Source organism: Leptonychotes weddellii, chromosome 5, assembly GCF_054177405.1.
Source record: "Leptonychotes weddellii isolate Sample4059 chromosome 5, ASM5417740v2, whole genome shotgun sequence".
Taxonomy (NCBI): domain Eukaryota; kingdom Metazoa; phylum Chordata; class Mammalia; order Carnivora; family Phocidae; genus Leptonychotes; species Leptonychotes weddellii.
Window position 1 is genome coordinate 143,847,181 of NC_138373.1, and position 15,420 is coordinate 143,862,600.

The following is a 15,420-nucleotide window of genomic DNA, read 5'->3' on the forward strand; positions in this document are numbered from 1 at the left end:
TTTATTTGACAGAGAGAGACAGCAAGAGAGGGAACACAAGCAGGGGGAGTGGGAGAGGGAGAAGCAGGCTTCCCGCTGAGCAGGGAGCCGGATGCGGGGCTCGATCCCAGGACCCTGGGATCATGACCTGAGCTGAAGGCAGACGCTTAATGACTGAGCCACCCAGGCGCCCCTTATTTTGTTTTTCTTACAGACTTCCTGCCCCCAAGAGATTTTGTCCCCTAATAGAGAAGTTTTTTCCTGCCTTTGTATTTTATGTTTTCCATTTATTCTGCTTGTTGTTCCTTCTCCACCCCCAGCCCCCTGCCTTTGCTAGATTTTTAAAAATCATAGCAAGGTTGAACATTTGTGTATATATGTGTATGTGTGTTTGTTTATCTGTGTCTCTGTGTGTGTACATACACATTTATGCAATTTTTATTTCTCATTCTGTGAACTGTCAGTTTATATCCTTTTATTTGTATCTGTTGTGTGATTGGTTATAATCTTGATCTTGTAGGAAAATTTTACATTAAGAAAATTTTATCTTTTTCTGTGATGTGTACCAAATTTCTTTTTATAGTTTATCTTTCTTTTGACATTGTTTTGTAGTGTTTTTTCCCCTAACCATCTTATTAACTGCTTTCCATAGACTATGCTTTGCTTATTTTTCCTTTTCCTTACTTTTTCTTGATTTACTGTTTTTTTCTTTCCTTCTAAAGATTTGAAAGTTACACATGCTAATTCTGTGCTCGCCTTAGTTGCTCAGAAATTATCATGTACATTTAAACTGAAAGGATCTTGTCATCTTTGAGAATAGATTACTCTCTTTACCTTCCTTTGCTTTTCCCGTATTTTCCATGTATTCTTTTTTTTTTTTTTAAAGATTTTATTTATTTATTTGACAGAGAAAGACACAATGAGAGAGGGAACACAAACGGGGAGTGAGAGAGGGAGAAGCAGACTCCCTGCCGAGCAGGGAGCCCGATGCGGGACTCGATCCCGGGACTCCAGGATCATGACCTGAGCCGAAGGCAGTCGCTTAACCAACTGAGCCACCCAGGCGCCCATTTTCCATGTATTCTTGAATCTTATTCCAGATTATAATAATGCTAATAAGTTAGTTTTTTGGTCAGTCTTTCTTAGTGATTATTTAGATCTCACAACCATACTTATAAAGGTCAGTTTAGGGGCATCTGGGTGGTTCAGTCAGTTAAGCGTCTGCCTTCAGCTCCTGTCATGATTCTGGGGTCCTGGGATTGAGCCCCGCGTCAGCCTGCTTCTCCTCCCTCTGCCCGTCACTCCCCCTGCTTGTGTGTTCTCTCACTCTGTCAAATAAATAAATTTTTAAAAATCTTAAAAAATAAACCTCATTTTAAGTATATTATAAATTACTGGTTTCTTTGTACTACCATTTCTCTTATTCAGTGTATTTTTCCTGGATTTCTTACTTTTCTGGAATAACATCTAGAATCGTTTTTTCCCAAAACAATTTTATGGCTAAACTTTGAAGTTTTTTTTAAGATTTATTTATTTGATGGGGGAGGGGCGGAGGGAGAGAGAGTCTCAAGCAGACTCTGTGCTGAGCACAGAGGCCAATGCAGGCCCGATCCATGACCCTGAGATCATAACCTGAGCTGAAATCAGGAATCGGATGCTTAACCAACTATGCCACCCAGGAGCCCCTAAACTTTGAAGTTTTATATGTCCTAAAGTGTTTTAATTTTGCTCTCATATTTGAGTAATAATTTGATAGGAAATATATTCCTATAAAAGTTATTTTGCTCAAAACATTGAAAACATCATGTCACAGATGAAAAGTTTAATACCAGTTTGTAGAGTTTAAAAAAAAAAAAGCTATGTAGGGCACTGCTATGACATTATAGAGTGAAAGTTTTAAAAGAAAAAAAGTTGCAAAGCAACATTTGTAATATGTCTCATTTATACATATGTGGATGTTCATAGAGAGAGGTCAGAAAGAGTATTTACCAATTATTGCCAGTAGTGATTGTCCTGATTATCTAGTACCATGTAATAAACTCCTCCAAAAGTTAGCGATGCAAAATAACAATGATTTATTATGTTCAGGGATTCTCTGCATCAGGAATTCAGACAGGACACAGCAGTGATGGCTAGGCCCTGAGATGGGAAGGCTTGAATGGCCACTCCCATATCTGGTGCCTCCACTGGGATGACTGAAGGATGGACTGAACTGGGGCCGTCCTCCTATATGCCTATATGTGCCGCTCCACATGGGGTTTTTGTGGCAGTTTGACTTACATGGTGCTTCAGGATTCCAAGAACAAGTGTTCTGTACTGAAGCTGCATTAGCCTTCTGTGACCAAGCCTCGGAAGTCACTCAGTGTCATTTCACCATACTCTAGTCGAAGCAGTCACGGGCTTGCCCAGAATCACGAGTGGGGACCAACATGTAGATCCTACGTCCTGATGGGAAGAGTGTCAGAATTTGCAGCTATGTTTTGAAACAATCACAGTTGTTGTGGACAACAGTGTTGGTTAAATGATGGCAGGAATTTTTTAAAAATCTCTTCTGTTCATTACTGATCCCCAGAAGAGTACTTGGTACACAGTAGTATTTGATAATTACATGTTAAAAGAATGAGGAATGGGGTTTTTGCTCTCCTAATGCTTTTTGGTAGTAAATGAATTTTTCACAGTAAGCATAGATTATCTTTATAAATAGAAACAAAAATCAAATAAAAGGTATATATTATATTAATGTTTTCATTTATTTCATGATATCCTAGATATTTGAATGATTTCTATGAGTTGGAGCTACAGCATGGTTCTGGTGTTGTGGGTTGGAGCATTCCAGTGACTAAAGGAATTGTGCCTTCTCCAAGAGAATCCCACACAGCTGTCATATATTGCAAAAAAGATTCTGGAAGTCCTAAAATGTATGTCTTTGGTGGAATGTGTGGTGCTCGCCTGGATGATCTATGGCAACTTGACTTAGGTAAGCTTACTTGATTCAGGCTCAGGAATTGGTTATGATTGATAAAGGCAAATGTAAAAATCGCTTTTGAAAAATATTTTTGGTTACAGCATTTATTGAGTTACAGTTAGATTTATAGAAGGCACTTATAGCCAGCTCTGGGACAGCCGAGATGTGATGCAAATGGTGGCTGATCAATGAAGTTAAACAAATGAATGTTTGATTTATGATAGTAACTCTCCTGTGCTCCTTATAAATAGGGTCGCCATATGTCGTGGTTTGCCTGAGAAGGCCCTGATTTATGCTTATTGTCCTGTGTAATTACCAATAGTACCAATTATCACTCTGTAAAGTGTCCCACTTGGGGATGATCAAATTTATATGGTTACATTGTCCACAGGAAATGTAGCATTAGTAACGTTATTGCTGGTCAGTGGAAAAAACCGTGGCTAGCTCTTTTTAAGGGGATCCTAGGAGTGAGTGAATGGAGGTAGGTGTGCCTTTCACTTTTGACTACCTTCTACACAGTGTCTTCTTACTTAAAATGTTAAAATCCCTAATCTGGTTTTAATCCAAAATTGGTGGCACCTAAATACAGTTCTCCATTACAAATGCTAACATTCAACTGTAAATAGATTACTGTAATTGGCTATTTATGTCAGCTGGAAATGTTTATTTTAAGATGAAGTTCAAGTAATGGTTTTGAAACATTTTTGCTTCTTTTTGGTAAGTCCTTTTTATATTTTTTAAAATTCTGCAAGGTGAGGTAACTTTACTATTATTAAACCAAATTGCTAATATACTTATTTTTACTTCTAGAAACTATGTCTTGGTCAAAACCAGAAACTAAAGGGACAGTGCCACTCCCACGAAGCCTTCACACAGCCAGTGTTATAGGAAACAAGTATGGTGGTTTTTTTTTTCACTTTTTTTTTTAAAGCAACTTAAGAAAGATACAAAGAAGAGTGGTGCTACCAATTACTTGGAAATAGATTATTGAATTTAACAATGATTATGTTTACTAAAGCTAAAATAATAAGCCTATAGAAGCTAAAATACTGTTCCATTTTCTTATCCTGCTGCCTCTTACATTTCTGTACATTTCTTACAGTGCCTTGCACAGAGTAGGTATTACATAAGTGTGAGGCAGAGTGTTGTCACACTGACTGGCTTCCATTGCCAGGTTTGACACACCTAACTCAGTGTTTTGTCTTACTTATTTTTGGTAGCACTTGATTGTACTCAGGTATGTACTCAGTATGTACACTCAATGATTGAACTTCGAATAGAGTTATGGTCAGAACATGAACTCTGTAACCAGATTGCATGAATTCAAGTCTTCTGTTTTGGTACTTGTCATTTATGACCTGGGGCAAGGAAATTTAATCTGTCTGTACCTCAATTTCTTCACATATAAAATGCAGATAATAAAACCTATTTCACTGGCGCCTGGGTGGCTCAGTCGTTAAGCATCTGCCTTCGGCTCAGGTCATGATCCCAGGGTCCTGGGATCGAGTCCCGCATCGGGCTCCCTGCTCAGCGGGGAGTCTGCATCTCTCTCTGCCCCTCACCCTGCTCTCGTGCTCTCTCTCTCTCGCTCACTTGCGCTCTCTCTCAGGTAAATAAATAAATAAAATCTTTAAAAAAAAAAACAAACCTATTTCACAAGGTTGTCTTGAGGATTAAATGGCTTAATACATATGAAATGCTTCAAACAGTGCCTGGTACATAAACAGCACTCCATAAAAGTTAGCTTTTACTATCATCAACAAGTTCCCTTATTTGTGCATTATTGTGTAAATAGAAATTAATTATTTTCTTTGTGTAGGGACTTTTTCTTATAAGTAATGTTTTAGGAAACAACTAGAACCTCATTAGTTCTTTTTTTAAAAAATAGCCATAAATAGGGGCGCCTGGGTGGCTCAGTCGTTAAGTGTCTGCCTTCGGCTGAGGTCATGATCCCAGGGTCCTGGGATCGAGCCCCACATCGGGCTCCCTGCTCGGCGGGAAGCCTGCTTCTCCCTCTCCCACTCCCCCTGCTTGTGTTCCCTCTCTCACTGTGCCTCTCTCTGTCAAATAAATAAATAAAATCTTTAAAAAAAAAATAGCCATAAATAAAACCTAATAAGGCATATTTTTTTAGAATATCAGAACCCTTTTATAAAATGTGGTTTTCCATTGGAACTTTAATATATAAAATAGAAAATCGAGCTTGTTTGGTTGGCATGAGATCACATGGGCCCTAAGCACTGCATGATAAACCTTCTCCTTCAGCAGCTATTAGGCATGTCTCAAGAACCCTTAGGGCCCTGAGGGACATAGTTTAAAGTTTTTTATTTGAGTGATATCAGTGACCAAAGTTATAAGAAACTGAATCCTCTTTGGTTACTGTATGCATACAACTCTGAATTTGATTTTGGGTGTCATAGATCATTTGACTATCTTTCTGACTGAGGTACACTTAGTATATTATATATAATATTGATTTTCAAGTATATTATAAGTGAAATATTCCCCACTTTATGTAACTTGCCAGAGAGAAATAATTTGATTCTGTATTGCTTCATGAAATTGTAAACTCTTCAAAGAAGACCACTTTATTCATTATCTTATTCCCATTACCTTGATCATGATAAGTAAGTGAATAGTCCCGAAGCTTTGAGTCAACAACTGAGAAATTTAAGTCTATTCTTAGCATTTTAAATCTAAAAAAAAAATTAAAAAATTAAAGCTTTAGAAAAAAAAAATCAAACACTTTATATTCTCTCTTTTTGTTGTTCAGGATGTACATTTTTGGTGGATGGGTTCCACACAAGGGGGAGAATATTGAGACTTCACCTCATGATTGTGAATGGAGATGTACTAGTTCATTTTCTTACCTAAATCTCGGTGAGTCTTGTAAGAGTTACTTACTGAAATAAAATTTATTAATAAAAGAATTTTTGTTGTTTTGTTGTTTAAGGACAATGTAGTAGTCATGGATATTTCTATCTTTTAGATACAGCAGAGTGGACCACCCTAGTATCAGATTCTCAGGAAGATAAAAAAAATTCAAGACCAAGACCAAGAGCTGGACACTGTGCTGTTGCGATTGGCACTCGATTGTATTTTTGGAGTGGAAGAGACGGCTACAAAAAAGCACTGAATAGTCAAGTTTGCTGCAAGGATCTTTGGTATCTTGATACTGGTAGGTAAGAGTATTCAACAAATATAATTTTTCCTTCAGGTAAATAAATGCTTGAGCACTACCTGTCTCTTGAGATTTAGTGTAAATGCCACTGCCTCTCTTTTCCATAATTAAAAATGAGTGGAGGGGCACCTGGGTGGCTCAGTCGGTTAAGTGGCTGCCTTTGGCTCAGGTCATGATCCCAGGGTCCTGGGATCGAGCCCCGCATCGGGCTCTATGCTCAGCGGGAAGCCTGCTTCTCCCTCTCCCACTGCCCTTACTTGTGTTCCCTCTCTCACTGTCTCTCTCAAATAAATAAATAAAATCTTTTTAAAAAAAATGAGTGGAAGAAACATTATATGTAGATATTTCCCACTCCAGGAGAATTTCCTTCTTTTTTTTTTTTCCAGGAGAGTTTCTTTTTTCTTTTTTTTAAAGATTTTTTATTTTATTATTTATTTGACAGAGAGAGAGAGAGACAGCGAGAGAAGGAACATAAGCAGGGGGAGTGGGAGAGGGAGAAGCAGGCTTCCCGCCGAGCAGGGAGCCCGATGTGGGGCTCGATCCCAGGACCATGGGACAGTGACCTGAGCTGAAGGCAGATGCTTAACAACTGAGCCATCCACGTGCCCCACCAGGAGAGTTTCTTAATTTCCCCGTCCTTGAATATAGACTGGATTTAGTGACTCCCTTCCAAAGCACAGAATATGGAAAGGGACCAGTAGTAGCTTAACAGTGGATAAACCTGGAAAACACCATCTTAATCAAGCAATCAATGTTAATAGCACTACTGATAGTCATGTTGAATCATTTATCCCTGCCTCTTATATCATGTGATAAGAAGAAACTTCACCTCTGAAGGTAAAGGTTTCTACGCAAAACCCATAACCTCATTCTAACTGTGAGAACATTACCAACAAACCCAAATTGAGGGACATCCTAGACATTCTATGTGAACAGTGCTCTTCAAAAATTTCGAAGTTATGGAAAACAAAGTGAGGGGTGCCTGGGTGGCTCAGTCAGTTAAGCATCTGCTTTCGGCTCTGGTCATGATCTCAGGGTCCTGGGATCCAGCCCTGCACTGGGCTCCCTGCTTCTCCCTCTCCCTCTGTGATCTTTTGCTTTCACTCTCTCTCAAATAAAGGAATAAAATCTTTTAAAAAAACAAGGAAAGTGAGAAATAGTCATAAATCGGAGGAGACTGAGGAGACACGAAGACTAAATGCAAGGTGGTACCCTAGATTGGATTGGAACCAAAAAAACCACAAACTGGTGAAATCTGAGTAGTCTGTAGTTTATAGTATTATTCCAGTGTTAATTAGTTTTAACAAATATGTTAGCATTAAGGGAAACAGTAAAGAGTATATGGGAACTCTGCATTTTTTCTGTAAGTCTAATAAGAGTATTCCAAAATAAAAAGATTTTTTAAAAAGATTTATTTATTTGGGGGTGCCTGGGTGGCTCAGTCGTTAAGCGTCTGCCTTCGGCTCAGGTCATGATCCCAGGGTCCTGGGATCGAGCCCCGCATCGGGCTCCCTGCTCGGCGGGAAGCCTGTTTCTCCCTCTCCCAGTCCCCCTGCCTGTATTCCCTCTCTCGCTGTGTCTCTCTCTGTCAAATAAATAAATAAAATCTTAAAAAAAAAAAAAAAAGATTTATTTATTTGGGATGCCTGGGTGGCTCAGTCGTTAAGTGTCTGCCTTCGGCTCAGGTTGTGGTCCCAGGGTCCTGGGATCAGGCCCTGCATTGGGCTCCCTGCTTGGTGGGAGGCTTGCTTCTCCCTCTCCCACTCCCCCTGCTTGTGTTCCTGCTCCCGCTATCTCTCTGTCAAATAAATAAAATCTTAAAAAAAAAAAAAAAAGATTTATTTATTTTTAGAGAGAGAGAGTGCATGAGAGAGCATGGGAGGGGCAGGCAGAGGGAGAGGGAGAGAGAGAATCCCAAGCAGTCTCCCGGCTGAGTATGGAGCCCGAGGTAGGGCTCAATCCCACGACCCTAAGATCACGACCTGAGCCAAAATCAAGAGTCAGATGCCCAACCAACTGAGCCACCCAGGTGCCCCTAAAAAGATTTTTATAAAAGTATTACAGCACTAAAAATTTTAAAATATGGAACTCATCCATTTTTCAATAAATATTGATTGATACCTGTCTATCAGGAATTGTTTTACATGCTGAGAAGTGAAATGCTACAGCAGTGAAAGGGACTGATAATATCCCTAATATCAAAGAACTTATATTCTTATAGAGTATGAGGGCAGAGGGATGACGGGCACTAATCAGACAAATTAACAAAATAAGTTCCATTTCTGGTAAGCGTGTGAAGATAGTAGGATAGACCAGCGGGATAGTGATGGGAGGGACTGGAATGGGAAAGTGGGGTTAACTTCAGAGTGGCTAGTTAGAAAAGTATGTGATGGCATTTGGGATATAATCCAAATGGAGAGAAGATGCTATCCATGGAAAAGGCTAGGGGAGAAACACTGTAGCAAGAGTGAACAGCAAGTACGAGGGCCCTGAGATAGGAATACTTGGCACATTTGCGAACAGATTTGAGCTGAATGGAAAGGAGAGCATAGGAATGGAGGTTAGAGAAGTGACAGCAGGACAGATCATGTAAGGCCTTGCACATCATGGTAGAGGTTAGCTTGTTTATAAAGTACAAGGGTAGTTTATTAGTTAGAAGGAGAGATGTTTTGTGATCTGATGTACATTTTGGAATGGGCACTGCAGTTGTGTAGAATATAAATTGTAGGTGGGCAAAAGTGCACACAGGGAGACCAGTTAGGAGGCTTTCACAGGAGTCAGAGAAGTCTTAGACTACAGTGGTGCCAGTAGAGATGGGGAGAAGTGGATGAATTCTGGATATGTTTTGGAGTTCTTGTTGACAGAACTGGCTGATGAATTGGGTATGGCATGTGGCACAAAGAGAGAATGGAGGATGAAGTTTTTTGTTTTTTGTTTTTTTTTAAGATTTTATTTATTTATTTGAGAGAGTGAGAGAGAGCGCACAAGAAGGGGGAGGGGAGAGGGAGAAGCAGACTCCCTGCTGAGCAGGTTGCCCGATGCGGGACTCTATCCAGGGACTCCAGGATCATGACCTGAGCCGAAGGCAAGTCGCTTAACCAACTGAGCCACCCAGGCGCCCTGGAGGATGAAGTTTTTAGCTTGAATAATTTGGTGGTATTTCCATTTACTTGGATGGGGAAGACTGAGGAGAAAACCAGTTTGTGGAGAAAATTAAGAGTTTCATTTAAACTATGCTAAGTTTGAAATAAGGAAATCAAATACATAGTTGATATAAAGAAATCTGGAGGTCAGTCAAGAAATCAGATCTGGAGATGTATGTTGTTACATGAGAAAAGCAGATTATAAAACATACCTATGATTCCAGTTTCTTTTAAGTATATAACCAAAAATCTGGAAGGATACATGGTGTACCAAAGTGTTACCTAAAGTTGAGATTCAACATTTTCTGAAAGGTTTTTCTTTCCTCTGTATTTTCTACAGAGGCATGTATTGCTTTCGTAATGTAAAAACAGTTTAATTTTAAAATTAAGATAACTGAAAAAATAATAAATGGAACAACTAAGAGACTAAATATTTTCTGTGGAAGAAGCACATACTTGCAAGCAGGAAAGAAATATAGAAAATCCAACTTACTGATGCATCTTTGAAATTGGGAGTTGTTGCCTGAGGTCCAAGGATAAACTTTAGTCTCAGATTGGAAGAAAAATATGTGTGTATAAATTTTTCTTGGCAGTGAATACATCACTTTCAACAGATTATCTAAGGGATCTGTGACTTTAAAAGGTTAAAAATTACTGACACTGAATGGCCGGTTTTTCCATAAACCTTTTCTTTAGACATGAATATCTACCTAAAAGTATCGTGACCACTATCATAAGGTCAAAATTTAGATTTTGCTTCTCCTCCTAATAAGTTGGCATGAATTTTGGGGATTGGGGAAATGAGGGCTCTTCATCTTGCCTTTTTTCACTTTTAGTTAATCTTTGTGAATTTGTTAATATTTAAAAGAGTGGTTAATTCCATAAAGCTTTTTATGAAAATTAACAGTCCTTTGCTCCAACCTTCCTCTCATTTTCCTTGCTTCACAAGCATCTGCTTTCAACTCTGTTAAACAATTCTTTTGGTATTTACTTACGTATTTCCGTGTAACATGAATATATTGTTACTTTGATTTTTTTTGGTGTTTAGACATAAAATGCTCACCTTCTTCTATGGAAATTAAGGATTTATCTCTTTTTCCCATCATTCCTCGCCTTTCTCCTATACGCCTTTCCTACCCCCATTTTCTCAATATGGTTATACCATAATTTTGTTAGATGAGTATTCATTTACATTATGACTACATAAACACTGTTCATAGGTGAGCCATCTAGAATATTGTGATACTTTTCTTGCACAATTTTTTATTTGCCATGGATTAATAATTGTCACTTTTGTTTGTTTTAGATTTGTATGTATCTACCACTAATTCAATCCATACTCTGTTATTTGTTTAAATCTTCTCTCATTATGGTTAGATGCATCAGATATTCTATCAAATTTCATCGTCATGAAGAAATTTCTCCTGCTCCAATCTGGGATGATTGTCTTCCACAAATCGAGCCCAGCTATCATCTTGGAGTCTCCCTTCATCATCTTCCTGGGGATATCTTTTGCCTCTCACCTGTGCCGGATTCCCCGTTTCCTGGATCCCATATTTTTCCCTTTCTTAGTTTACTTTTTCATTTTTTTGTGGAACACATCCCAGGAAAAGGGTGCATAGGTGATAAATTTATTTTGAGATTTCACACTGTTTAGAAATATGTTCGGTCTTTCTTCCACTTATTTGGCCATTTGCATGGAAATAGAATTCTACATTGGAAGTCATTACTCTTCAAAATTTTGAAAGCAATGCTATACTGTATTCAAGCTTCTAGTTTTTTTGTTGAGAAACCCAAACCACTTCTAATTTTTATTCTTTTTAAATGTGACCTTCCCCCTCACCCTTGATAGCTTTCAGGATTTTTTTTTTTTTTTTTTTTTTTGTCCCCACTGTTCTTAAATTTCATGGTGATGTACTTGTGCATCTAATTTTAACCCACTGTGTTGAGTACTCAGTGGGCCCTTTCAGTCTGGAAACTCATGTTCTTCAGTTCTGGGAATTTTCTTGATTTACTTCATTGATTTGTACCCTTCTTTTTTCTCTATTTTCTCTTCATGTAACTTCTATTATGTGGGTGGTGTACCTCTTGGACTTGTCTTCTTCTTATTTGCTTGTATGGGTTGTCTTACTTTAAGAAATGTAAAACTGGATTGTGAATGGGATTATGGAGAAATCTACATGGGGAATAGTTGGAGGAACTAGGTTTACTTGTCCTCTAAAACACAGTCATCAAATTTTTCTGTGAAGGGCTAGATAGTAAATATTTAGGCTTTGTAGTTAGGCCATATGGTCTCTACTATAACTATGCAATTCTGCTGCTGTAGAATGAAAGCAATCATAACTAATACATAAACAAATGAGCATAGCTGTGTTTCAGTAAAACTTTATTTATAAAAACAGCCCATAAGCCAGCCAGTTTGCTGACCCCTTCTCTAAAAGATACAAAAAGATAGATATTAGACTTGTTCTATAAGGATTAAGTTATAGCTTGTAGATACCAACTCACTAGAAGAATAAATTTTCTTATAGTAATTGTCTAAAGATGGAATGTACTCCTTTAGGAATTGTGAGTTCCCTGAAATGGTAGGTAAACAAAAAGAGGACAAGGATATTGTAGAAATAATCTCAGGTTCTTTTTCCCAGTTCTAGAAGTCTATGATTATTACTTGTTTTGGAAGCGTCGGTAATATTTTATATCAAAGTAATTACTTGTTTGGGATAGTACAAGTTTTGATGAGAGGATATTAACTTCAAGAAGTTATGTTTTTCCAAAATATCATGTCCAGATCATCTTTGTTAACATTAACAGTATTTCTCACATGTATGCTGTTGGCTGAAAATTGCCTCATAAAATTAAAAACTTAAAAGAAGGTAAAATAATGTAGCTATAATGATAAAATACTTGCTTCCTCCCTCTCCCCCACACTTCTATGATTAAACATTTCTTTCTGATTCTGATGACACAAATAGCTTGGATTGTTTTGTGTGTAGAGCTATTTGTATAAGGAATTAAATAAATAAATAGAATCAGAACCCCAAACTGTTTTCATTTGACCTACGATAGCTATGTATATCTGAGTAATTTTTCTCCCTCTTGGTAAACAGTTGAAATACTCATTGCTGATGTTTTCAGAGCCCTAGGCCCACACAAACTATAGAGGTAAACTGTTGGTACATTTGAAACATCAATGTATTTAATATCAATATTGTTCTTTAGAGAAACCGCCAGCACCATCACAAGTACAACTGATCAAAGCCACTACCAACTCTTTCCATGTCAAATGGGATGAAGTGCCTACAGTTGAGGGCTATCTTTTGCAGCTGAATACAGACTTGCCATACCAAGCTGCATCATCAGATTCTTCAGCAGCACCAAATATGCAAGGTAACATAATTTTCACCTTAAAGCATGCATGCTCATATGCTTTTTTAAAAAAGTTACTGCAGGAAAGCCAGTGATTAAGGCCTACTTTTAAAAATTTAATGATATGATGTTTCCTGCCTGGTTAATCAAATATATTGCATTTCAACTCTGAAAGTTGCCTGTCTTATCATTATGATGTGGTAGAATGCATAGACATGTAGGATACAGTGTTTTTTCTGCAGTTCATTCTGATGTACTTTCTTTTTTGTTGTTGTTTTTTTTTTTTTTTAAAGATTTTATTTATTTATTTGACACAAAGAGAGAGAGAGAGACAGCTAGAGAGGGAACACAAGCAGGGGGAGTGGGAGAGGGAGAAGCAGGCTCCTGGCCGAGCAGGGAGCCCGATGCGGGGCTCGATCCCAGGACCCTGGGATCATGACCTGAGCTGAAGGCAGACGCTTAACGACTGAGCCACCCCAGGCGCCCCCTGATGTACTTTCTTAATTTGACATGATACATGACTTCAGGAGATGGTTTTAATTAGCTTTCATAAATATTTCAGCTTTTTTCAAAAGTATTTTTGTACAGTAACAGGCACTTGCAAAGTTAAAAACACTTTTAATTTTACATGTTCTTTTAGAAAGGATTTTAGTCAACTATTAAGAAAATAGATAAACTTTGATAAAGATACTTTTTAACCTTTAATACATAACTTTTGGAAATACTTGATTGTAATATATTTTATTGAAACTAATTTAGAGCATGTCAGTCTGAACTTTCTTATTCCTACAGGAGTCAGAATGGACCCTCACAGACAAGGCAGTAATAGCACCATTCCTAACAGTGTAAGTTAAAAAAAAATGTATGATGACAAATGAATGTTTAAGGTTAGAGTCCCAATTTTTATTCATATTTTTAGCATATTACCCTAGGACAGAAGTTCTCAACCCTGGCTGCATATTAGAATCACCTCTGAGATTAAAAAACAAACATACACAGAATCCCAGCCTTTCCCCAGATTTAGTGAAGCAGAATCTTTAGGATGATGCCCAGGTAACTGTGGTTTCAAGGAACGCTCCATTGATCACTATGGCAGTAGCCCAGATTAAGAACCCCTAACCAAGAGATTGAAGTCTACCTTCATTACACATAGCATCAGAGACAAATCCCTTATAATTTATACTTACAATATCTTGAAATCTTTTTGACATTTCTAAATGTCATACACACTCATTTTAAATTTCAACTAATACTTGGAAAATCAACATGAAATACATTTCTTTACTATGTACTTTGTTGACCAAAGAATATGAGTTGCTAAATTGAGCACTGATGTTTGTGAGGTTCCTTCTTGTTTATGAAGTGCTTCACAATAGATATTTGTAGAGACTAATGAATAAGCTTACTAGGATTTACACTGGTTTTTCATGGCAAACTGCTACTAAATATACAGTAGATTCTTTTCAAGGAAAATGATGTAGGGTGTAAGCACATGTGTTCTGAACATGACTGTGATGGACAAGTATCTTTAGGGCCATCAGAAGTTATAACTGACTATAGAGTTATAATTAACAATCAAGATGGAGACAGAAAAGTAACAAAAAACAGGTAAGTAAAAAGGGGCAGCAATATTGGGGTTTTTGAATAAAAGCCAGATCACTTTTATGGCGCAGTAGACCCATAGGTATTGCTTTGTAGTAGTAATTGATACACTGATGACCTGAATTATCAAAAAGTTTAAATATATTCATTATAGTGTATATAAGAAGACAAAAACAGAATTAGAAAGATTCCTATCTAAAATGTTTAATGGTAAAGAATATTGATATGTGTATATATTAAATCTTGATCTCTCTTTGGAACACTCAGTCATACAGAATAATTCATTTGCTTGAACTGAGATTTTATTTTTAGGAGTCATCAGATCTTTAATGTCCATATTGACCTTGTTAAGAAAATTTGACAAAAATGTTAAACTCGGTAGCTTTGGTGTTGTCTCCTGTGTTACATACATATTTACTTGAATACTAACTACCACTTATAAAAATGTAGTGTTTTTTTTTCCTCAGAATATACCCTCCCATTCCCCTTCGGAACTGGTCTTTTGAGAATGGAGATTAAGTGAAGAAATTGTTTTCTTAAACTATTATAAAATTTAAAGAACAATCCTATACAAATTAAGAATATAATTTAAACTTTTATATCTTGGTAAATTTATTTTCAATAGCATTTAAGTTGTAAATTATTTTGCTTGTTTTTTACATGTATTTTTATTCAATTGAACATTGCTTGCTACAATAAACTATTTTATTTTTTATAGATCAGTGATACAATGAACAGTACAAAAACCGAACATATAGCTATGAAAGGAACTTCTATGAAAAACAGACCAGATCTCAAAGCATCAACTGATTCTAATGCCACTTTACATTCATCTTTGGCAACTAATGCTTCTAATCATAATAGTTGTGTCGTGGATGTGCTAAGGAAAAATGAAGGTATAAGGATGGCATTTTAAATAAAGCTAAGGCTTTTTATAATACGGAATTTTAGTCTTTGGAAAAGTAAATGTTCTATGGTTTTGATCCATTTTCAAAATAATAATAAGCCTGCCATATTGACCCTAGTTAGAGTGATGTCAAGATACCAAGGAAGCACCTACCTGAATAGTAACACTTAGTTACGAGCTATGGAATTCAGATGAGGCAAGCTTTTGTATGACATTTGAGGTTGGCCAGTGTTGCAGTGTCCCTCTCCCATTACTGTATTTTCTTTTTTTTTTTTTT

General features: G+C 37.2%; 1 protein-coding gene across 4 annotated transcripts in view; it reads left to right on the forward strand.

Annotated features, from left to right (window-relative positions):
- The window catches only part of HCFC2 (host cell factor C2), a 67,077-nt gene that overhangs the window by 9,888 nt on the left and 41,769 nt on the right, over nt 1-15,420 (forward strand). For all 4 annotated transcript variants that reach the window (XM_081822307.1, XM_081822309.1, XM_081822308.1 and 1 more), the window contains exons 4-10: nt 2,748-2,956; nt 3,755-3,839; nt 5,718-5,824; nt 5,934-6,122; nt 12,488-12,655; nt 13,427-13,479; nt 14,955-15,132. In XM_081822307.1, the coding sequence (XP_081678433.1) occupies nt 2,748-2,956; nt 3,755-3,839; nt 5,718-5,824; nt 5,934-6,122; nt 12,488-12,655; nt 13,427-13,479; nt 14,955-15,132 (989 nt within the window). The remainder of the gene's footprint in view (nt 1-2,747; nt 2,957-3,754; nt 3,840-5,717; nt 5,825-5,933; nt 6,123-12,487; nt 12,656-13,426; nt 13,480-14,954; nt 15,133-15,420) is intronic.